The sequence below is a fragment of the Chiroxiphia lanceolata genome, chromosome 4, assembly GCF_009829145.1.
Source record: "Chiroxiphia lanceolata isolate bChiLan1 chromosome 4, bChiLan1.pri, whole genome shotgun sequence".
Classification (NCBI taxonomy): domain Eukaryota; kingdom Metazoa; phylum Chordata; class Aves; order Passeriformes; family Pipridae; genus Chiroxiphia; species Chiroxiphia lanceolata.
The window spans coordinates 1,791,702-1,815,782 of record NC_045640.1 but is presented as its reverse complement, the minus strand read 5'-3'; the positions used below and the strand labels follow the sequence as shown (position 1 = coordinate 1,815,782).

General features: G+C 54.0%; 1 protein-coding gene and 1 long non-coding RNA gene across 4 annotated transcripts in view; both read left to right on the top strand.

Annotated features, from left to right (window-relative positions):
* Positions 1 to 17,129, top strand: part of RAB11FIP5 (RAB11 family interacting protein 5) — a 37,622-nt gene extending 20,493 nt beyond the window's left edge. Inside the window, exons 4-6 of one of the 3 annotated variants that reach the window (XM_032685727.1) lie at positions 7,435 to 9,252; positions 15,198 to 15,387; positions 16,016 to 17,129. In XM_032685727.1, the coding sequence (XP_032541618.1) occupies positions 7,435 to 9,252; positions 15,198 to 15,387; positions 16,016 to 16,225 (2,218 nt within the window). In that variant the 3' untranslated portion in view covers positions 16,226 to 17,129. Of the gene's footprint in view, positions 1 to 7,434; positions 9,964 to 15,197; positions 15,388 to 16,015 lie in introns of all 3 variants that reach the window. The other 2 variants (XM_032685726.1, XM_032685728.1) reach the window with 2 other exon arrangements.
* A 2,483-nt stretch (positions 17,130 to 19,612) lies between these two features.
* Positions 19,613 to 21,088, top strand: LOC116785775. Its single transcript, XR_004356725.1, has 2 exons — positions 19,613 to 19,654; positions 19,718 to 21,088. It is a non-coding gene; the product is annotated as an uncharacterized LOC116785775 (long non-coding RNA).
* Positions 21,089 to 24,081: the final 2,993 nt, after the last annotated feature.

Sequence of the window (24,081 nt, the reverse complement as noted above, 5' to 3'; positions counted from 1 at the left end):
AGGAAAAACTTGGATGAGCCCAGTGACAGCAGCTCCTCCGGCTGGGATTCTCTCTCCCAGAAATAGGAATGGCTTCGGAGCGGCGCGGGATGGAGGGAACAAATTCCCAGGAGCCCCCTTCTTGGGGCGTTTAGAAACGTCTGAGTGGGTTTTAGCTGCAGTTTGCAATTGAAAATGGGAAATAATGAGCTTAAACTGGAGCAGGGGGGAGGGATTTAAAGTGGATGTTGGGAGAAGTGTCTAATGGAGGATGGGGAAACGCTGGAGCTGCCTGGCTGGGAAGGGGGTTTCTCCCTCCCAGCATCCAGGGATTTGGGAGTGGGATAGATGAGAACCTTTGGGAAGCATTACAAGGTGGCAAGTGGTGGCAGGTGGTGCCTGAGTCTGATTTTATGCTGAAGTGGCTTTTCCATCATCCCAGGGAGATGATGTGTCTCTGTCCTGGTGCTTCATTTTTCCTGGCCATTAATTACGAGGTCATTAATTCTTCTAATTATACAGAACTCTGGTTTTATTCTCCTTCCTCCCATGGAGGGACCTCGTGGACCTCAACTCTGAGTCAGCTCAAAGCTGCCAAAGAGTTTGTTAGGTCTTGGTGGCTTCCCACTGCCAGAGGGCAGGGTTAGGTGGGATACTGGGAAGGAATTCCTGGCTGGGAGGGTGGGGAGGCCCTGCCACAGGTTGGACAGAGAAGCTGTGGCTGCCCCTGGATCCCTGGAAGTGTCCAAGGCCAGGTTGGAGCAACGTGGGATAGTGGAAGGTGTCCCTGCCCATGGCAGGGGTGGGACTGGATGGTCTTTAAGGTCCCTTCCAACCCAAACCATTCCATGATTCTGTGATCTGTGGGGGTTCTGTGGATGTCCATCTGCAGCTGGAGGAGCTGTTCAGGTACCAGTGTAACTTGTAGGGCTGAAGATGGATTAACCTTTGTTCTGGAGAGAACCAACCTCGGAATGAAGCAGTTTGAAGTCTTTGACCTGCAGAAAGGACTTTTTCCCTCCTGCTCTCCTGATTCTGGAAATTCAGCTTTGTGGCTCCTGTCAGCAGCATCTCCTCACCTTCGTGCCCACCGTGGAGAGGTCAACTTTCCCCTGGAGCTGAACGTGGCGTGAGAGCATCAGAATCAGTCACTTTTGCAAGGCCGAAAACCTCAACCTGTAATTAGTTAAGAAGGTCTGTAATTAGAAGGATGGTTCCAGCTGAGGTTTAAAACTGCCTGCAGCTAAGACCAGCTTGGCAGAGCTCGCCTTTAAACACTTGCTCTTGCAAAACACACCCTTTCTAAAATAAGGAGCTGCTGACTTTGGACTGGGTTGAACTTCAGCTTCACAAAAAGGTTTTTTTTTGTTCTGTTTTTGGGTGAGTTTTGCTGAGCCATCAGCACATGAGCCGGAGCTGCAAACATATCTGGGGAGAGAAGGAAGCCTTTTTCAGCCTTCAGCCCTTATTTACACATGTTTCTCCTTGGTTCTTGACAGGGGAGCAGCTCCCTGGCTTTGCTAATCCATGTGAGCTCCCGGGGCTTTGATACTGGGTTGAATGGGAGCAGTAGGAAGGTGGTGTTTGCTCTTTGGAGGCTGAATAAAAGGCTGTTTGGGGTTTGTTGTTTTTAAGGTTGAGTGGTCAAGGGTTGTGGTGTAAGGAAGAAGCTCAGCAGGTTTATTTGAGGCGAAGCCTGGGGCTAAAACAATCGGTTGGAGTGTTTTTCAGGCTTTCCTACAATGTTATCAGAGCTCTGCAGGTCCTGCTTCCTGTGCTGTGAATCCCCATGATAAAAAAGGGGCTCCATCTTGGCCTTGGCAGTAGGAAAAGAGAGAAACTGTGCTCTGTCTTGTAAAAATAGTTGCATTAGTTCCATTTTCAGGTTAAAATCTCTTCCCTCTTTGCTGCTTTCGTGTGGGGAAGATGTAAAATCCCTCCCCCACCTCCTCTGTCGCTCCCCTTCCCAGAGTCCATCCCCTTGGATCCAGCAGTGAGGCCAAATATTGACTCAAAATCCTCACTGTTTCTCATGTTCTCCTAAAAAATACATTTCCTGAATGCTGGAGATGGGGAGAAGGTTTGGAGTGGTTGGAGCAGGACAGTGTTGGGATTAAGCACAGACGAGTGGGACAACCCCCTCCAGAGCACCATTAATGGGGAATTCCAGAGCAGAACCTGGGAAGCTGCAGAGTTTGATGAAGAGGAAGATGAAGGCCATGATGTGAGACCCAGGATGTCGTGGATAACAGTGGATGAATCCATGTGGGAGCCATCAGGATCACATCTCTGGCCCAGGTCTCGCATCCAGGAGAGCTGCAATGTCTGCTTTGGATCAATCCTAGGGGTGGAGCTGGGATCAGTGTGAGGAGCCTGGAAATGGCTCTTAAAGTGCTTCTACCTCCCTTTTTCCTGCTGAGCCCGCGTTTCCCAGGGATGGACACGGAGCAGGATGGTGAGTCGGATCCAAAGCTGGCACCAGCTCAGCCCTGATGACACAAATCTGCTTTGTAGCTGTCCAGGTAAAGCACAGCCCCACTCCCCCACTCCTGAAAGTGGGAATTGGGGTTGGAAATTTGCATCTGGGCTCCTACTACCCAGATTTCTTTCAATTGTTTTTTTATTCCCCTGGTTTTGGGAGCAAATGCTTATAAAGGAGCATTTGTCCATTTTAATCAGGATGATGGACAGGTGAGGCCCAAGGGGAAAGCGGTTATTGCACAGATTATTGTTGTAGGTTATTTATTAGGGGTAAATCCAGTTCTTTCACCCCCAGAATTCCTCTTTAAAAGCAGCATTTGCTTATATTTCCTGACTCATTCCCTCTTGGGTTCACACCCTGCACAAAAATGTCCCGGGGTGCCGTACCCATCTCTTCCCAACCCCTTTCTGCACCAATCCTGCTGTGCCAGCCCTTCTCCTGCCGGTGGGAGGAAATTCCTGATCCCTGCCAGGCTTTGAAGCTGCTGCAGGAGCCTCCAGCACCCCTGAAAATACGGAAAAACGGGGCAAAAAGCAGGTTGTGAGCGGGAGGGTCACGGCGCATCCCTGGCCCCAGCCCTCCTAGGAGGGATTTTCCACTGGAGCTTCAGCACAGCTCTTCTCCTTGGCATATTATGGGTGGATTTATCCCTGCCCTCCCCAAACTCTGGCTTTTCCAGCGCATGTGCTGTTTTATCTGCACGGTGCAGAGTCACCCACCCTCCTGCAGAGGGGCTGGGGCTGGTGCTCTGTCACTGCGGAGCTGGGGCGCTGCCCTGAGCCTGAAATCCGGGCCGGGATCTACAGGGAAAAATCTCCCTGCATTGAACAAGCTGTTTCCACTAGACTTTTTTCTTTTTTTTTTTTTTTTTTCCATCAGGGGGTTGCTCAGCAATATTTTATTCCCTTTTTTTCCACCCCCCGCCCGTATTGCTGAGAGGCTAAAACGCGTCTGGGAAGTGCTGCCAAACAAATAAATGAGGGCAGAAAGGTACCCGCTATTTATTTTGGCTGGCAGAGCCTTGTGCTGGGAATGGGAGGAGGAGGAGAAGGAAAAGGAGGAGGAGGAGGAGGGTGAGTCAGCGTTTCAGTGCTGCAAAGAGCTTCCACCAGGCTGCTGCAAGCGGAGGTTTCCCTCTAGAGGAATCCGCCGTCCTCCACTCCTCGTTTCACTGAGCACTTCCAGCATCAGGGAGAACAGGAAAAGGGGCTTTTTTGGGGTGGTTTATTCGTGGGGAGAGAGGTTTTCTACCAGTGCCAGGCTGGTCACCAAAACAGAGGTGTTTGTGCCAAGGAAAGGGGTGGAACGGTGATGGTGCAATTTGAAAACTCGGGGCAAAGTCACAGATTCTGAGGAAACGGCCCCAAGTTGCACCAGTGGAGGTTTAGGTTGGATATTAGGGAAAATTCCTTCATGGAAAGGGTGGTCAGGCATTGGCACAGCTGCCCAGGGCACTGGTGGAGTCCCCATCCCTGGAGGGGTTTCAAATCCCTGTGGATGTGGCATTTGGGGACATGGGGCAGTGGTGGCCTTGGCAGTGCTGGGGGAATGGTTGGACTGGATGATCTTAAGGGGCTTTTCCAACTTAAAGAATTCCATGATTCTTCTGCCTGGAGTTTGCAGCTGAGAGGGGCTTTTGCAGCCCCTGAGCAAACCCCGGTGGGTCCCAGCAGGAAGGGGGACAGGAAAAATCCCCTTTGTGGACATTATGAGCTCACTCGGGACAGAAGGGAAAATTCCATAGGGGGGGTTTAGAGCAGGAAAATCGGAATCTGACAAAAAAAGGTGAATTTAAGTTCTGTGTTTATATATTTAGCCATTGTCAGCAAGTCCAACACCCCATGAGCCTCATCATGACTTTACAAGGGCCTGGAGTGACAGGAATGGCTTCCCACTGCCAGAGGACAGGGTTAGGTGGGATATGGGGAAGAAATTTTTCCCTGTGAGGGTGGAGAGGCCCTGTCCCAGGTTGGGCAGAGAAGCTGTGGCTGCCCCTGGATCCCTGGAAGTGTCCAAGGCCAGGTTGGAGCAACCTGGGATCATGGAAGGTGTCCCTGCCCATGGGGAGGGGGTTGGAACTGGATGATCTTTAAGATCTCTTCCAACTCCAACCATTCCATGATTTTATGATGACTTGGGGAATGAAGACAGGATCATCTTGGCTGGGTTTGAAGAGACCTCGAGGCTGTTCCTCCACCTGTGCAGGTGCAGTTTGGGGTGAGGGGCTGCTCTGCCATCAACCCCCCCCCAAGGAAGGAGCTTCACCCACTCAGCCTTCTGGCAGCTCTGAAGGTCGTTAGCAGGGAGTGCTCATTAGGAGCCTGCAGCTGATTAATGCTCTGGAGCCATTTAGAGCCATTAATGCTCTGGAGCCCAGCAGAGCTGGATTGGGCCTTGGATGCTCTTACTCAGCACTAAGAGCCACAAATCATGGATCTTAATCTGGACCAAACCATGGAAGTAAGTGCCAGCATGGAGCAGGACGAGCAGAGGGAGGGCAGTGGGGTCTGACATTGCACCACCCCATCGTGGTGGTCCAGCTTGGAGTTTGACACCTTCCCTTTCCAGCTGGAAAGGAAAATTTGCCGTGTTTTGCCCTGTTAAAACCCACTTGTGTATGTTGTGAGCTCCCTTGGGTCGTGAGCAGCTGTGCTTCTCTTCTGGGAAGCTTAAACATGAGGGTGATTAGGGGAAAAGCTGCAACCACACGCTGATTCCCAGGTTGGGAATGCCGGGAGACGTTGGCTTCCAAGCAGAGACCGGCTCCTGGTCTCTCTGGGGTGGTTTGTGCCTGAAGGTCCATCAGCTTCTCCCATCACTTCTCCTGGGGACCTGTGCACACCTGTGAAGAGCTGGGCTGCCCACGGTGGTTTCTCCACCCTGGTCCGAGCAGGAGAGGACACGGAGACACGTCGGAGCACAGCCAGGCTGTTTGGGGACGGGGATGGGCACGGCCACCACTGCTTAGTGACAGCAGGAGAGGGCACCCACGAGCTGTCTCTGCCCACAACTGAGCTGCAGGTTTGAGTAGAAATGAGGGGTTTGAGCCTTCTTGTGTCCCTGGATTCCTAATTCTGCTCAGTGGTGTCCAGCACGGTGTCCGGCGGCTGCTGGAGCCGAGCCTGTCACTCCCGGCCGCTTCCTGTCATGTTTTTTCTACCAAAAAACTGGGATGAGGGGATTTTGGTGCCACTGATGGCATAAATAAGCACCTTACCGAGGGTGATGCATGAGGGGGGCTCTGAAGCTGCCAGGAGTGGGGAGAAGTGGGGCCACGTGGTTGGGGCATCACTCATGGTCCGAGGGGCGCTGCCGGCTGTCGCTCTTCCTGCTTTAAAACCAGCCGGCTGCACCAGCCCACAGCGTCAGCTTTTGCCTCAAGATGGCATTTTTGTGCTTTAAAACGTGTCCAAGGTGTTTTGTGCATCCACGATAACAGGAAAAGACTTGTCCAAGCAACTTTTTTTTGCTTGATTTTGTGTTTGATCTTCCGGTGATTCCTGCGATCCCTTCCGGCAGCTCAGGAGGGAAATCCCAAGTTGTGACCCCAGGGCTGGACAGACCCTGTGGATGGTGGCAAAGCCATTCATTTGTTTATTCCTTGTTAAACTTTGATATGCCCAGTGCTGGCTGATCCATGTCCGTGTTTCTCCCAAACCAGAAGTGGGAGCTCTGAAACTTGTGGCCATAATCCCAATGGATCAGTTCTGATGCTGAGTGCCCCTATCCTGGGGATGGGGATCTTCCTTCCAAGGGGGAATCAAGGGGATGGGGGCTCAGGAGGAGGGATGGGGGTTCAGGAGGAGGGAGAGTGGCAGCTGGAGCACCGGTTGGGGTGTGGAGTGTTCACACCACATACTTTGGGATGTGAAAACCATTGAGCCTGGTGAGGCTTCCTTGGGGGTGGTGATGCACATTGCTGGAGTTGTTCCCAAAGGAAGGTCAATGAAATCCCAAAGAAAGGTCAGTGTAGTCCCTCTTGAAAAGGCAGCAAAGAACTGACCTCCTCCAGGGGACTGACAGTCTGAATTCACGATGTGCTGAATCCATTCCTCCTCCTTGGGGTTCCCCATGGCGGGGGTTCCAGGCATCTTGGGATCTGAGGCCAGAAGTGACAGGACAAAGGGCATGTGGGAGGCTGGGCAGAGTCCAGAACGGAGCCAGGGTCATATCCTGCTCCTTCCTGCCTGGCTCTTGTTCCTTGGCCACCTGGAGCTGTGCTGCCCCCCATCCTGTGCAAGAGGGAGCTCCGTGTCTGCTGCCAGCCTGGTAGTGTTGGCAAACAAGTCATGAGGGACTGGGGTAAGCTGGGAAAGACTCCTGTGTGCCTTTACTGGTTCAAGCAATCCCGATCCAAGAGCCCAGCCCGGCTCCTTCTGCACAACCTGCCCTTGGTTGGGGCACCACCGTCGGGACCAGAATCTGAGCCGAGTCCTTGGGCTGCAGGAGGTGGGAAAAACCTCTCGGGCTCCTGGGCTTGCTGAGGCAGAGAGGGGAACGTGGAGGACTGTTCTAGGAGAAGGGCTGCCCTTTCCTTTGTGTCGTGCATGCCCTTTCCACGCCTTGACTCCATAATCATTGCTCTGCCTAACAAGAGCCGAGAATGTGTTTGGTCATTGCATTGCTTGGACCGAAGCGTTTGTGGTGTGTGTGGTGTGTGCTCGCAGCTCTGTCACAGCATTAACCAGGAGGACTGTTTTGTCTTCCCTCCACAGCCTGGAAGTGTCTCCTCAGGTAGAAACCAGCTCAGATGCTCCTTCTCATTTTCCTCCCTGCTCCCCCGCCCCGTTTCTTCCTGCCCATCTCGCTCGCATGCCAAGCTCTAACCTCCCTCCCGCTACTGGAGACAGTCAGGCCGGATGCTTGTCCCCCACCAACCCATTCCTCAACTCCCTGCAGAGCAATCCCTTCTTTGAGGACCTCCTCGCTGACCAGGTACTAAATTCTCCTTCACCTACTCACTTTTTCTCTAGTTTCCCGTGTGGGCCGCATGCTTCACCAGAGGTCGCTGGGAGCTTTTATTCCTCTGAGGATTGCAGTCCCTCTGCCTCCCTAAGGCACACAGACCCAGAGAGGGAGTCTCCAGCCAAAAGCATTGGTGTCCCCGTTCCTGAAACCACTCCCCCATCACAAGGAGACCTTCCTCCTCCGGACACCGAACCCGCTGTCCCTCCGCCGCTCTCGGAGTGGGACGATACCTTCGATGCCTTTGCCACCAGCAGGCTCAAGCCAGAAGGGAAGAAGGAAAACTTTTTTGCTTCCCTGGCAGCAGAGGGCATGGCTTTCATTGATGATGCTGATGCTGCCAGCCCAACGGAGAGAGCAGCCAAGCCAGCCCACGAGAAGGGCACACAAGGATTCGAAAAGGCCGATTCCCAAATCGGGGGTGAAATACCCGCGGCTCTTCGGTCTTGGACAAATTTCTCCAGTTTAGATGTGGGGGCCAACTTGGTGAGCACAACCCAGGAGGCCACGGTGATAGAGGACGTGCTGAGCCCCGTGTCTGTAGGGTCCATGGGGAGGAGGAGGAAGAGCAGCACGCCCATGGTTTGGACAGCCGCGTTTGCATCAGGAAACTCCACGGAAAAAGAGGCTTCGACAGCACTAACGACTGGAAGTAGCACCAGGGAGGGAGGGGACAGTGATGAGGAGGAATCCTCTAGTGCAGGGACAAATGGCTGGATGACCATAGCCACCGAAACTGCTCCTGAGCCCTCGGAGAGCACCCAAAGCGTGGCTGAGGAGCGCGTGGGTCAGGACAGCATGTTCGGCCCACGACCCGCCTTCCTCGGCGACGGCGCCTTCGAAGCCAACAGCGCGTCCCGTGCCGCCGCCCGCGTGCTGCCCAGGAGCACCTTCCCCCCCGAGCTCACCCCTGAAACCCTACCAGGCAGCAACGTGGTGGCCGTGCCCCCGCGGGTGCTGGCGGAGGTGGCAGCACGGCCGCTCCCTGCCCCTCCCGAGCCGGGGACGGAGCTCCAGGGCACTGGGAATGAGGAGGACACGTTCGACATCCGGACGTCGGTGTACCGGCTCCAGGCCAGCATGAGGCTGGAGGCCAGTGAAAGCCTTGTAAAGCTCAGCTCTGACATCCGTGAGAGGCACGTCATCCTCTCCCCGTGGACAGGGACCCACGAGCAGGAGGAGATCGTGGCCGGCTCGGCGGTGCCACCCCCAAAACCTCCCCGGTGGTTCGCAGCCGCTGGAGTCGGAGGGGATGGGGAGGAGGAGGAGGAGGCTCGTGGCCCACAGCGAGGCAGCGAGGAGCGAGGGGAAGACACCGAGCGCCCAAAAGCAGATGAGGAGTTGCCAAGGAGCCGTGTGAGCAGCGAGCCCTCTGTGCCGGCATCTCCCAGCCCGCCTGCCCTGGGAGTGGACATCGCCGAAGCCGGGAGGGAGTTTCTGGTCTCCAAAGATGCTGAATGTGTGGACTCAGCAGTGAGATCCAGCGAGCTGGGCAAAGGGGATGCCTCTCTGGGGGAAGACCCATCGGAGATGAACGAGACGGATGCAGCTGAGCAGTTCGAGACCTGCACATCCAAGCTCTCCCTGGATGGATTAGGCCAGTCGGGTGCTGAGCAGAGCTGGAGCCAGCCCCGTTTGTCCCCTCAGATGGGGCCCACAGACAGTGCCAAGTGGGAGCTGGCCTCCACAAAGGAGCCGTTCCCCGAGGAACTCAGTGTTTCAGGACTAAACCCACCTTCCAAGCTAGACCTGGGCCAGCCGGAAATGTTCTGGACGGCTCTGGAAGAGCAGGAGGCAGCTGCTCATCCCGCTGGTCTCAGCCCAAGGTTAGCGCGTGGGGAGAGCCCCCCCCGGCCGCAGCCGGCATGGGATGATGGTGAGGGGCAAGAGGGACACCGGCCTGAGCCTTGTGCCCCCGGGGCAGTGTCCAGCCCTCCTGAGGAGGCAGAGCAGGGCAGACCCCCCTGCAGCGAGCCCGAGGGGCCGTGGCACTCTGCAGACAGCAGGATAGACTTCAAGAAGGCGGATTTCTGGAAGCCAGACGGGGCGGAGGAGAGGCACAAGCAGGAAGCTCCATCCCCGAAAAACCCCTTTACTCTGGCCCTCAGCCCCAACTCCCCAAGCAACCCCTTTGTGGAGACACCCCCAGACCCCTCCCTCCCTGCTCAAGCTGTGCTGCCCGAAAAGCTTGACCAGGGCGACTTCAGCTTCGCCAGCCTCCAGGAGGAAGCCCTCGGGCAAGGCTTCCGGCCCACTAACCCCGCCGGGCACCCGCTCGTGCAGCCTCCCTTCCCGCATGCCAGCCAGCCCTTGGCCTTCTCCACCCCTTTCCTCGTGGCTGCCACTAACCCCGAGCAGTTTGGTTTCCCCTCCCCTGCCGTGTTCCCCGCGAGTCGCGGGGTCCCCGCCGCCTCCAGCCGCGCAGCCGCCCAGCCCTGCCCTTTGCCGCAGCCCGGGGACACACAGGCTTCAGCGCTCGTGGTTTTGCCCAGGGAGACACAGCCAGCTGAGAAGCCCCTTTTCCAGCAGACGACCAGGTGAGCTACTCCGGGGAAGGCGAAGGGTGTGTTAGTTCTGGGAGAGGTGAGCCCCGACTCCTTTCCTGCTCTTATAAGAGGACCCCGGCGCGGTGTCGGCAGCTCCCTGTGTGTTGCTGCAGGTCCTCTTCCCTCACCTTCCCGTGGTCCCAGAGGGTCCAGCCTGAACTGCTTGAAGCCTTGGCTTTCTGGGATCACGGAATGGCCACTGGTGTCCTGTGTTTTCCCTAACGAGGGCAAATGGTTTGAGGCATCCACGACCCGCCCCAGCTGGAAATTCAGCCACTGCACCCGCGTTTCCCTCAGTGCTAATTTTGGCTCCATCACCTTCCCCGTGCTTGCAAAAATAAATGCCTTCTCCATGGCTGCCTGGAGAGCTCCCAGCCGTTCATGCTCTCCTGAGTTCCCTCATGGCATGTGCACAGCTGCTGCCCCTTCCCTTTCCATTCATTCAGCTTTGGTTCCTTTCCTTTGGAATGCCCATCAGGTACTAAAAAAACCTTCTTCTCTCCATAGCCAAAAAAAAAAAAAAAGAGAGTAGTTTCACCAGGGCAAAATTCTCCCCTCCCTCCTGCTGAGATGCCCGTTGGTTATGAGGCAAGTGGGATTTAGCCTTGAGGATAACGGGAATGGGAAGGGGGATCCATGGTGGAAAGAAGGGGATGTTCCTCATCCCAGGCCAGCTGTGGGCTTGTAGAAGCCATGAAGTAAAGATGGTGAGTTTTGAGCATGGAGCCTTGCTCTGTGTCCTTCAGTTCATCAGGTTTTCCTGGTACTCCCTCCCCTGCTCTGCCCGGGCAGGAGAAGGTTGTCCTGGGCTCTTGTCTGCCCAAGGATCAAGCTCTTATGGTGATTTATTCAGCTCTAGCAGGGATTTACTTGATCAACCTTGCTGATCATGAGGCAAATGGAGCTTCACGGGGGCACTGAAATGGTAAAATCCCACCTGGCCCAAGAACAGTGTTGGTCACAGCCCTGGGGAGAGAAAGGGGAGAAGGCTGGGCCAGCAAAACTCAGCTGAGCTCCAGCCCTTCTTCATGGGATCCTTCCTTGGCTTGAGGAGCAAAATGATCTCAGGAGCAAGAGCTGGGGCTGTTGGCTGATATTTTTTCTTATTGCTTAGTCCAGATCCTCAAATCATTTTTAATTGAATTATTCATCCCGCAGCAGATAACCTTGTTCAAAATTTGCAGGGATGGGATACAGAAACCTCCTGAACCTTGGCATGTTTCATGGAAAGAGAAGTGTCCTGTGGTCCCAGAGGGTAAAATGAGGCAGTGAGGGAAGTACAAGACTCTCTGTGTCGATAGGACGAGCTCGTGGTCATCTTCAAGCTTGGTTGTGCATCCATCCAAGGCCTGGCTGGCTTCTGGGGTGGAAATGGGTTTGGACCTGAGGGCTGGTCGTCCTATCAGTGCTGGTTTTTGTCGTGACACACGGCTGAGAAGTCCTGGAACTTCTCTGCTCCGGTTCCTGCTGTGATTGAAGAGCCTTTGAAGAGTTTCCAGGTGTCTCTGCAAAGCTTTGAGGTTCTGCAGTGCTTCATAAGATTGGGGAGAAGTGATAATTGTCATGGGGTGAAGAGAGGAAAGCTGGAAGGGACCTTTTCCAGGTCCCCATGGCCATGCTTCCCTTTCCCAGAATCATCCCCTGTTAGGATGGCACATGGACAAGAAAAGCTATGGCAGAAAAAAGGTGGAAGGAAAAAGGGATGACTTCAACCTTAGAGCAGGCATTAAGGCTTGGCTTTAGGGACACTTTTTGGGACAAAAGCGTCCTTTTTGTTCCATCAGGTGAAGGAGGAGCTGGTACCTGGTGTGGATTGTTGAGAGTCTGTTGTGCTGGGGTTGTGTGTCCTCCTCAGGAGAGCTGGAAACTGGGAATGGGGTCCCATGTCCCCTTCCCAAGTGGCCAGAGGGCTCTGCTGGTCATCTTGTGTGGCCACTGGGGTAAGGTGGGTGCTCAGAGGATGAGCTGTGACAATCAGGTGTGTGGAAGGTCCTTGTTGCTTTAAGAAAGGTGGGATGGTGCCTTCACTGCTGGGAAGGTGACTTTGGTCACATCCCTGGGACAGGTGGGACCTCAGGCACAGTGACTGTCCTTTAGGGACTCCTCTGCCTTGGAGGGGTGCAGCAGTTGTGCAGCTCCTCACCCATCCCTCAGGAACTCAGGTGTGTGACCATTCCAGTGTGCCATGGTGCTGGCAGGTGACAGGACTGGGGACATCATGGGTGCCAGGGTGATGTTGGCACACGCTGCTTTGTGCCTTCCTCGTGTCAGGGGTGCAGCACAACCATCATCTGCTGAAAATGAGGTTTCAGGTTAAATCACGTGCCAATGTCTGTGATTTAAAAGCAGTCCTTATAGAGCCATTGGAGCTTGGAGAGTGGCCTGGTACATCCATGGATAGACCTGGGAGATCTCATCCCGAGTTCAGTCATTCCCTTTCATCCTGGAGACCCTTTCTCCATGGAGATCTGGCCCTCAGGTGCTGTGTGCTGCTCCACAGCAGATCGATTCCCTTGGATTTGTCCTTTCTTGTCTTGTTCCCTGTGAGAAGCATTTTAATGGGGTGATAAAGACTTAATTTCAGAGGGATTTTTGTCACTGTGCTCAGCAGTGACCTTGGGAGTGTCGGTGAAGCTGTGACACAGCAAGGCTGGCTCAGAGAGGGGGGACAGGGCTGGGCCACTGTCACCCTGAGAGGTTTCACCCTGACCTGTTAAGCTCCACCTTGGACTTGGGTGCACTCAGTGTGAGGAATTAATTCTCTCAAGTTCACGTTCATCAACCAGCGGATGGAAGCAGGTCCAGCTTCTTGGAGGATCCATCAGAACTTCAGACCTGGCTGCGAGGTGTGAAACAGCCTCTGCTCCCCTGGTGCCAACCATCCTGGGGCAGGTGCAGGGGGAGGAATACCTCCAGCTCTTGGACCTTCTCAGAGTGACCAATGGAGGGGGCAGAGCCCTGCACACACCACCCCCTGAGCAGGAAAGAGTGGGGTTGTGATTTATTTTTAAAAATACCTTTTCCAGCTCTGCAGAAATGACTGTTCCCACTGGCTGTGGGCCTGTGACCAGACTTGCAGTGGGGAATGTCCCCCTGCTTTCAAAGTGCATCCAAACTATCCCACTGGCATCCCAAGGCTGGATTTCATTCTGTAGAGTTATGCCAGTTTGGTCGCAAGGTTTGGACACCTGTGGTGTCTCTGCCCTGACTATGGGGATGCACCAGGTGATGGTGACATTTGGGGCTGCTTATGTTCAGGTCTGGCTGTCATAAGGAGTCCTGGTGGCTCCCCCAGTGTTCTCCTCACAACTGCCAGACCATTTGTAGCCTGGTGGTGACAGCTCTGCTGGTGCAGGGTTTGGTCCCCAGTGGGGAGCTTTTGAGGCAACTTCTCCAAGCCCTGACACTCAGTGGGCTCCCAGTGAGGTCCATGGATCCCTCTTCATCCTTGCAAGCTGCCCAGGAACCCTGGGCTCTGTCCACATGCTTGGACAGCTCTGACAAGAGATCATAGAATCACAGAGTATCCTGAGCTGGAGGGGACCCAGAAGGATCATCCAGTCCAACTCCTTGCCCTGCACAGACACCCCAATAATCCCACCCTGTCCCTCAGAGTGTTGTCCAAACCCTCCTGGAGCTCTGGCAGCCTTGGGGCTGTGCCCACTGCCCTGGGGAGCCAGTGCCCAACCACCCTCTGGGGGAAGAACCTTTTCCTGAGATCCTACCTAACCCTGCTCTGACACACCTCAGGCTGTTCCCTCAGTTCCCTGGTCACCAGAGGGAAGAGATCAGTGCTGCCCCTCCACTTCCCCTCATTAAGGAAGCTGATCCTTTGGCTTGTTGGAGCTGCTCAGTGGCTGCCAGTGCTGTCCTCTCCTAACACACGGATGGCAGGAGGCATCACAGTGATTGAAGAGAACTTCCAGACCATCACCACGATGGGGAGACAGTTTGGGACGTCCTGATCCCACCACCATGGACAAGGCATGAGGATACCAGCCCCATTTGGACACACAGCAGTTGGGATTGTCACCCTTTTGCAGGGTGGCTGCTGCACCCCATGAGAGCAGAGGCTTTGCAGAGTTCCTGGGTAGATATTTGGGTCTTTCCCTCCCAGGAATGGTGCCCAGGTTTGCCTGTTCCTTGGATCTTTCCATCCCAGGGGTGGTGGCCAGGTTTGCCTGTTCCTCAGATCTTTCCATCCCAAAGATGGTGCCCAGGTGTGTCTGTTCCTTGGATCTTTCCATCCCAGGGATGGTGCCCAGGTGTGCCTGTTCCTTGGATCTTTCCCTCCTGAGGATGGTGCCCAGGTGTGCCTGTTCCTTGGATCTTTCCATCCCGAAGATGGTGCCCAGGTGTGTCTGTTCCTTGGATCTTTCCATCCCAGGGATGGTGCCCAGGTGTGCCTGTTCCTTGGATCTTTCCATCCCAAAGATGGTGCCCAGGTGTGCCTGTTCCTTGGATCTTTCCATCCTGGGGATGGTGCCCAGGTGTGCCTTTTCCTTGGATCTTTCCATCCCAGGGATGGTGCCCTGTTCCTTGCAGAGAGGTAGAATCAGGTCACTTCTCTTTCCATCCTGCTGAAAAGCAAACAGACTTTGTTTAAGCCCAGAAAAAAAACCTTTTGGATGAAGAGTGAGGCAAAAATAAATGAAAATGTTAATTCCCTCTTAACTGACTTCTCACTCTCCCTTTTGGCCCAGTGGAGAGGGACAAATTCTGTGGTGGCTTCCAGGCAGGTGGAGCCCAACTCTTGGGCTGGAGCATCGCTGAAGCATCAGTGGTGACCTCCCACTCTAATTTTGGGGGCTGCTGGACAACAAAATGCCCTTCTGGGCATCCTCTGATCACACTGCACCTGGGTCTGATCTTCCCATGGGCACCAACACCTGGCAGGCTGTGGGAGTTTTGACCCACAGCATTCCCAGTGTGGAGTGAGCACGGTGTGGACACAGGGCCTGGTCTGTGTCTCAGCCAAACACGTGTCCTGGGGTTCCTGTTCTCCTCTCTGGGTGGAAATGGCTCCATGGGCTGCTTGCTCCCCAAGGCGCTGCTTCTCCTCGCTCTCCTCGGAGCAGGAGAGCTTTGGGCAACACAGCCACAGGATTTAGGTGTGTCCAAAGTTTCCAAGTGGGTTCCATCCCTGTAAAATCCACAGGGAGGGGCAGCAGTGTCGCTCCCCAGCTCGGGAGGGTGTTATAACTGTCCCACCTTGTCCTCCCCAGTCCCCACCCGGTGAAGCCCATCAGCGCCGCGGTGCAGGAGGTCTCTGCTGAGAAGAAGCAGCAGCACAGGTCCAGCCTGACCTCAGCACTGAGCAATGGCCTGGAGAAGCTGAGGACAGTCACCACGAGCAGTGTCCAGCCCGTGGCCCCGACCTCCCACCCGGAGAAAACGGACTCCAAGAAGTTAAAGGTAGGAACCCTCCGCCTCAGAGGTGAGAGCTGCGCCCACACCTGCTCCAGATGTCCCACAGCCGGGGGCACAGGGGCAAAGAACTGGTGTTGGAGGAGGTAGGACAGGGTCCTGCCACAGGGTGAGTATTAATCCTGGATCCTGGTAGCTCAGGATGGATGTCAGACTGCCACCAGCCTCCCTTCCTCCGTGACCTGGTCTCTGGACCTTCTCACCCCGTTGTTGTTCTCCCGTTGCTTGCTTTGGTTTGGGGGTTTTTTTGTGCAGTGTGTGAGTGAATCCCTGGTTATAGAACTATGGAATGGTTTGGGTTGGAACGGACCTAAAAGACCATCTTGTTCCAACCCCTTGCCACAGGCAGGGACACCTTCCACTAGACCAGGACCACCCTGCTGCACCCTTTGTGGTGCCACAGGTGGTTCAGGTTGTGGGTTATGAGCATCTCAGCTTTTCTGGGGTGAGGTCTGGGTGGGTCCTGCTTCCCTACAATGCTCCAGCCTTTCCAGATTTGGAAAGAAGACAGACACAAAAACAGGATTGCTCTGGTTGTCGCTGCACCCTGCAAACATTAAAGGGAGCAGGGATGTTAATTTGATTCATTGGATGTTCCTCTTGGTTTCTACCACAGGATCCCACCGTGCTGGACCAGTCAGCCAAGTATTACCACTTGACCCACGACGAGCTCATCCAGCTCCTGCTGCAGAGGGAGATGGAGCTGAGCAAGAAGGAGGAGCACATCCATGAACTGGAGAACTACATCGACCAGCTGCTGGTTCGCATCATGGAACAGTCTCCCACGCTCCTCCAGATCCCACTGGGGGAAGGCAACACCAAGTAACCTCTGCCCAGAGACCAGCAGCACTCGCCTAGAGCACTTCTCCAGTAACCACGCTGCAAACATCCCTGCACTCCCCCCTCCTCTTCCAAGAGGGCTCCAGTGGCTTCCGTTCGCAGAGTTTAGCGGGAAAGGTTGTCTGCTCCTTCCCAGCCCAAGCTTCTCCCAGCTCTGGCTCCAGGGAACTGTAGGGTGGATGATGGGCAGTCGTGCACCCTATGGGGAGGAGCAGAGCCCTCTACCTGAGGCAGATGCCACCTTAGGTTCCTGTCCTTGTGACCAAGTGCCATCTTCTTGGGCGCTCACCCTGCCAGTGCTTTAAGTGGCCCATGGACATTTGAGAGCTGGAAACCACCTCGCCCATGGCTTCATCCTGCTGCTGCTGCTCTTCTGCCCACACTCTTCCTCATCTCTCTTCTGAAGTGGTGTCCCCTGGCTGGAGGATGATGTTGAACTGGTTGAGGACAGCGGGGATGTCTAAACCCAGGAAAGTTCTCCCAGCACGTTAGTGACTGGAGAGCAGGGCTGTTGTTGGATGCCTCCTCCCCTTCCTGCCCCATTTACCCCCCAGAATGAAGGGTCTGTGTCTGAAGAGCCAGTTCCAGTTTGTGCCAGTTCCTGACTGCTGGGAGGTGCTACACAAAGGGACAACAGTGGAGTTGGAGGCCATAAAGGACTTGATCCAATGTCACTGCCTGACCATGAGCTGTGTTGGCTCCTTCACTCCGTGGGTGCAGAGTGGTGATGCTGCCTCAGCTCCTCAAAACTCAGCTTGCAGCATGGAAAAGTGATGGTTTGTGCACCGTGAGGGCTCCAGGAGATCTTCCTGCTTCCCACCCAACCCATCCCCAGCCCGGCTGTGCCTCGAGGGGATTCCTTTGTGTATAAACCACAGCTCAGTTTTCTACTCAGTATCCCATGGGAATTGCTCTCCACGGCTTTCCCCACCGTTGGCTCTGTGTTGTCTTTCCCAACCCAACAGGAAAATGCCACTGGACCAAAGCTCATGGATGTCTGACCATCTGGCCACCTCTGCATGACATCCTGTGGGATCAGGCTCCCACCAAACACTCCCTGTCCCAGCTCACACTCCAGGAATCCTGGCAGACCCCCTTCCAGCCACTGTTAGTGCCGAGCACCGCTCCAGTTGGATCACATCCACGTGCCAGTGTTGGATCTCTTGGGCCCAGCTCTGCTGGGAGCCCGGTGCTTCCAGCTGCTGACCATGGAGTGACCATCCAAAGGGCTCTGATTTATGTGGTTTAATGAGAATCCAGCACAGATTTGAGTTCAGAGGTGCTGTGGAAGAGGATACAGAGGATGTTGCTCCATCTCTCATCCTGCCAGGATTTTGTCTAGAGAAGTGGTGGAGGGTTGGTTGGTGTGGGATTTGAGCTGTCTTGGCACGTAAGGCACCTTCTCCCTCTTCTGTATCTCCCAAAGTTACTGGATTCTTTTAAAACCTCCATACTCTTCTCTCCTTACTTCCATGTATGCCATGACTTTGAAAAACTGTGCCTTTTGCCATAGGACAGTAGCAGTTTCCTACCCAAAAAGGCTCTGAAATCCAATTCTCATTTCCACACAACCCATCTGGGGACAGGTTTCTCTTCTGTTTTCCCGCTCATCCGAAAAAGTGAGTTTATTTTTACATGCAGAGCCTTCCCACCCCTGTGTGCAGGTACTTTGGGTCCTTGGCAGGAATTCTGCACAAGAAGCTCATGGGACGTGGGAGGCAGAGAGTTTAGGAGATGACATGGGGAGGAAGAGCAGGCCAAATATTCCAAGACAAAATACAGCTGGATAAAGACAGTATTGGGTCAGGAGAGAAGGAGGTTTGGTCCTGTCTAGTTAAACCATCAGATGAGGGGGAGGATTTGTCACCTGGGAAGGTACCAGCCATGAACTTCCAATTCCTGCCTGCCTTGGCCCCTCATATGGAATAATCTAAGGGTTTGCACTTCTCTACCTGTTCCTCTTCTCTTTATGTTCCTCCTCCCTTTGTGTTTCTGGGATAAGACGTGAGGCTCAGAAGGAAGATGTTTCTCCCGTTTTAGAAAGCCCCAGAAATATTTCTCTGCCTGTAGAATCAGATCCCATGGCCTGAGCACCACATTCCCTTTCTGAGTGCCCAGAGAAGCTCTTGCTTTGAGCTGAAGGCGGGCAAGGAGGAGTTGTGGGCAGCTGGAATGCAGTCCAGCCTTGGAAAAGTAGCACGAGAATGAGGGCCGGGAGGAGGAGCAGGTGTAGCTCAAGTGGGCATTAATAAGGGGGAGGAGCAGAGCCAAAATCTCACACGAGAATCCCACACTGGCTCCCCACTCCCTAAAAAACATCTGCTTCCTTGGAGCTCTCCCCCGGCAGCGTTGGCTCTGCAGGTGCTCCCCACACACAAGTGCCAATGTTTCTGAGGATCTCACTGCACCTCCTCCCTGCCTTCTCCCCTCCTCTTCCATCGTGTCTCACCACTTCCCTCAGCCCCCTCTGCCTTACTCAGCTCTGCCTTTTGTCGCTCCAAAGCTTGAATGTTTTGCACTCGAATATCTGAAGTTACTCTCAGAGCTCAGCAGGCGGTGCCGGGGGTGCAACAGGTGCTTCCCCATCTCCTGCCTTTCCAGCAACAGGAGCTTCCTCACCTCCTGCCTTTCCAGCAATACCTGCCCCTTCCATCTCCAGCTTTTCCAGCAATAGGTGCTTCCTCCATATCCTACCTTTCCAGCAATAGGAGTTCCCTCACCTCCTGCCTTTAGAGCAATAGGAGCTTCCTCACCTTCTGCCTTTAGAGCAATAGGAACTTCCTCATCTCCTGCCTCTCCAGCAATAGGAGCTTTCTCATCTCCTGCCTTTCCAGCAATACCTTTTCCCTCCATCTCCTGCCTTTGCAGCAATAGGAGCTTCCTCATCTCCTGCCTTTCCAGCAACAGGTGCTTTCTCAAATCGTGCCTTTGCAGCAGTAGGAGCTTCCTCATCTCCTGCCTTTCCAGCAATAAGTGCTTCCTCATCTCCTGCTTTTCCAGCAATACCTGCTCCCTCCATCCCTTACTTTTCCAGCAATAGGTGCTTCCTCACCTCCTGCCTTTAGAGCAATAGGTGCTTCCTCATCTCCTGCCTTTCCAGCAATACCTGCTCCCTCCATCCTTTATCTTCCCAGCAGTAGGTGCTTCCTCCATATCCTTTCATCTCCTGCCTTTCCAGCAATACCTGTTCCTTCCATCTCCTGCCTTTCCAGCAATAGGAGCTTCCTCATCTCCTGCCTCTCCAGCAATAGGAGCTTCCTCATCTCCTGCCTTTCCAGCAGTATCTGCCCCTTCCATCTCCTGCCTTTGCAGCAATAGGAGCTTCCTCACCTCCTGCCTTTAGAGCAATAGGAGCTTCCTCATCTGCTTTTCCAGCAATACCTGCTCCCTCCATCTCCTGCCTTTCCAGCAATAGGTGCTTCTTCATCTGCCTTTCCAGCAATAAGTGCTTCCTCATCTCCTGCCTTTCCAGCAACAGATATTTTCTCAAATCCTGCCTTTCCAGCAATACCTGTTTCTTCCATCTCCTACCTTTCCAGCAATAGGAGCTTCCTCATCTCCTGCCTTTCCAGCAACAGGTATTTTCTCAAATCCTGCCTTTCCAGCAATAGGTGCTTCCTCATCTGCCTTTCCAGCAATAAGTGCTTCCTCATCTCCTGCTTTTCCAGCAATACCTGCTCCCTCCATCAGCTACCTTTCCAGCAATACCTGCTCCCTCCCATCTCCAAAGGCCAAGGCAGGTCTGGCACTGGTGCCTTGGTGTTGGGTGTGAGGCAGGAGCTGCAGAAGGAACAAGCAGTGATGGGTGTTCCGTGTCTGTCCTCGAGTGTTTGGAAGTCCTGAGGTATCTACAAATCAACTGGTGTTTAGGAAAAGGCATCTTAAAGATGCTCCTGTCTCTGTTCTCTGTTTCTCCTCCCCTCTGTCCTGAAAATGTGGGGTTTTCCCCAGCACCCCCCAGGTTGATTCTGTCCATCAGAGCAGCAGCTTGGCTACACCCCAGCACTGAAACCAGAGTCTGTTTAATTTGTTATTAGAAGTTTCCAGAGGGAAATGGTTTCGAGGACCTTGTGGAGGGAAGGGATGAGAAAAAGAATTGTGGGGGGAAACGTTCTCAAGTTGCCCATGTTCTGTCTGGGGTTTATCTCCATAGTTAGTGATCTAAATCTCTGGTTTTTAGCAATTTATTTGGCAGCCCAGGGGCAGGAGCAGCATTCCTGCTCCTTGTTGGAGCCACACTGAGCTCTGTTCCTGTCTGCTGAACCCAGCAGACCACAAGGTTTCGCTGGACCAGCAGCAACTTTTCCCTGGTTCCACTTTAAACACAGCCATAACAATCCCTCTGTGGTTTTGCCTTTCTCTTGGACTCTGTTTTTCCACTCTGTTCCACGTGGTTCCAGCAGGGTGCTGTTGGCTCTGCTTTTGTTGTCAGCCCCACGACTGGGTTTCTTGCTTTTCAAGAACTTTGGCCAAGTGATTTTCTTTTCTCCTTGGCTGCTCCTTCTGGTCACAGGCTGGGCCAGAAGAACCACCAGGGTTTATCCTTTAACTGGAACAAACCTGAAGGGATGTGGGTTCTCAAGTGTAGACTCAGCCTTATGACTCATCTGTGAAGAAACCACCGTGTGTTTTGTGTCTCATGGGGTGGAAAAAACATCCCAAAGTGGGAAAAGAAGCATCAGGGAGGGTTTGGAGTTGTTGATTTCCCTGTACTTCACGTACCAAGGAAGTGGGTTCTGTGCGTTTCATGTTTTAATAGTTGCAACTAATGTTTATAAAGAGCTTGTTATTTACGTTTTCAGCACTTTAAAGAAGAAAAAAAAAATAAAAGTTGTTCAAGCTGTTCCTAGATACTTCTGATTTATTGACAACAGCGTCTGTGCTGATGGCACTTGGACAGTGAGTGACATTTCTCTGTTTATTTTCTGAGGGAGGATGACGGTGTCCAACTCCTCCAGCAGCTTTTCCAGCTCCTTAACAGTCCCCAAGCCCTGGAACCTCGAGTTCCTCCCCAGATATTGGTCCTGGCTCAGGTGATGGGAGCACCTGAGGGGGTTTAAGAGCCTCTGAGGTGTCTTGTGTGGGTCTTAAAGTCGTGTTTTGTGCTGAGTGACCCCGTGGAGCTTGGCTGGGATGGCCCTGGGGGATTGGAGCTGGCAGGAGGTGGAGCCAGGTGGGGTCGGGCTCTGCTCCCTGGGAACAAGGGACAGGATGAGAGGAAACGGCCTCAGGTTGCTCCAGGGGAGGTTTAGGTTGGATATTGTGAAAATTTTTTCATGGAGAGGGTCGTAAAACATTGGAACAGCCTGCCCAGGGCAGGGGTGGAGTCCCCATGCCTGGAGGGATTTAAAATCCCTGTGGATGTGGCACTTGGGGACAGGGGTCAGTGGTGGCCTTGGCAGTGCTGAATTAAGGGTTGGACTTTATGATCTCGAGGGCTTTCCCAGCCTAAATTCCACGATTCTGTCTGCCTGCAGCTCCCTTGCTGCTCGTGCTGACTCTACCCCTGCATTCCTGAGGATTTGTGGGAAATCAGCAGCTGAGTAGAGGAGAGGGACCCCAGGAGGGAGAGGAAAGGAGAGCTCCTGTCACATCCCAGACAACACAGAGATCAGCCTTGGGATGCCTGGTGGGAAAACCTGGCTCCATCCATGCTGCTGCTCCCAGGAAAAGGCAATTCTGGAACGATGATCCTCCCTCTCCTCTGCCCTGATCCACCTCCCAGACCTTCTCCTGTAGCCCCTCAGCCCCAAATCCCTCCCACCTTTCACCACTCAGCCGTTTTCCTTCTCAGCACCTGCTGCTTTCTCCGGTCGTGCCTTTTCCTTCTCAAAAATTAACTCCCCTTAAGCTCCTGTAAATGACTTTGCTGCTCCAACAGAGGAGTTTCCTTAGCTCTAATCCCAGTTTATTTTTCATCCAGCTGGATCCAGGCCCTTACAGAGCTCAGCACCTGTCTGGGGGGGGGATCATGTTAACCCCGAGAGCCTGGATGGGCCGGGCAGGGAAATGTTTGGCACGTTGTTTTGTGGGATCAGGGCGCTGAGCTGTGACCCTCTGAAAGATGATCCAGCCTAAGGAAAAGCAGCCTGGACTAACTGGGCCAGTCTGGGCTTCCCCAGGCAGCAGTCACTGGGAGAACTGGAGTCTGGAAGCCGGGGAAAAAGAAGGATTTAAAGTCTTGCTGGAATGCCCGTGTGTGATTCCATGGGGTGTCTCTGCTTGTCTTGAGCACAGACTCAGGACTGATGGAAATAATTCCCGTCCCTGCGGGAAGAACTGGCTGGGTTTGTTGTTCCAAGCCGGAGTTTCGCTGCCCGCCTCGAGTTTTCTTAAAATCTGGCTTTGCAGATGGAAGCTGACAAGGAATGTTCCTGTGACTCCCACCCGGAGCCAGCAGGAAGCCCAGCCCCACTCCCAGCTGTCACGTGTGGGGTGGCTCCCTGAGACCCCCAAATCTCCCTCAGGGTGGTGGGCTGACCCTGGGTGGGTCCTGGGTGCCCCCCAAAGCTGCTCTTGCTCCCCTCTTTAGCTGGGCAGGGAGATAAAAATCCAAGGACAGGCTCATGGGTCGGGATAAGGGCAGGGAGGGGTCACTCACTGGTTGCTGTCATGGGCAAACAGGCTCGATTTGGGGGAATTAGTTTAATTTATCAATCAAATCAGAGCAGGGCAGTGAGAAATAAACCCAAATCTTAAATCACCCTCCCCTACCCTTCCCTTCTTCCCAGACTCCTGAATTCTCTCCCACAGGGAATGGAGGCTACAATCATACATTGTGTCTGCTCCTTCCTCCGCAGGGGTTGGACTCTTCACACTCTTCCCCTGCTCCAATTTGGGGTCCCTCCCACAGGGGACAGTTTTCCATGAACTTCTCCAATCTGAGTCCTTCCAAGGGGCTGCAGTTCTCCATGAACTGCTCCAGCGTGGATCCCTTCTTCCAAGGGATCAATCCCTTGGGAACAGGCTGCGGGATCACGAGTCCTGCCAGGACCCTGCTCCAGTGTGGGCTTCCCCTCTTCATGGTGCCACAGCTCCTGCCAGGACCCTGCTCCAGCGTGGGCTTCCCATGGGATCCCAGCCCCCTTCAGGCATTGCCCTGCTCCAGCGTGGGGTCTCCATGGCTCCCCGTGGATCTCTGCTCCCCCTGGACCTCCATGGGCTGTGCAGGCTACAGCCACCTCACCACAGCACCACAATCTGCCAGGGAATCTCAGCTCCAGCACCTGGAGCCCCTCCTGCCCCCTCCTTCTGCGCTGCCCTGGGGGTCTGCAGGGTTTTCCTCTCACACATCCTCACTCCTCTCTCCCTCTGCTCTTCCACACCAGTTTTCCCTCTTCCTTCTTCCCCATTTTATCCCAGAGGTTCTCCCACCATCACTGATGGGCTCAGCCTTGTCCAGCACTCCTGGAGCCGGCTGGAATTGGCTCCATGGACTCGGGAGAAGCTTCCAGCACCTTCCCACAGAGGCCACCCCTGCTCCCAAAATCTCCCAGTTTCTAGATGAGCTCACAAAGCGCCTGTTGTTGAGGGTTGTTCCCCCTCCAGAAAAAATGGGAAGAAACTTCATTGTTGACTGAACAGTCGTCGATCTGGGGAAACAACAACCCCTCCTCTCCTTCCCCAATCCAGGGAAACGCGAGTTGTCAGTCGAAATGGATCTGGTTGGATTGATATCAGCCAAAGAATTGATATTCTTTCTGGTATTTAACCAAAAAAGTGATAGTCTTATGTCACTCCAAATGTGGTTTTAGATAAACAGATTCTCTCCCCTCTGTTGTTACAAAACATTTCGTGTGTCAACATTTAGGGACTGTATCAATTATCTGGCTCGAGCTGCGA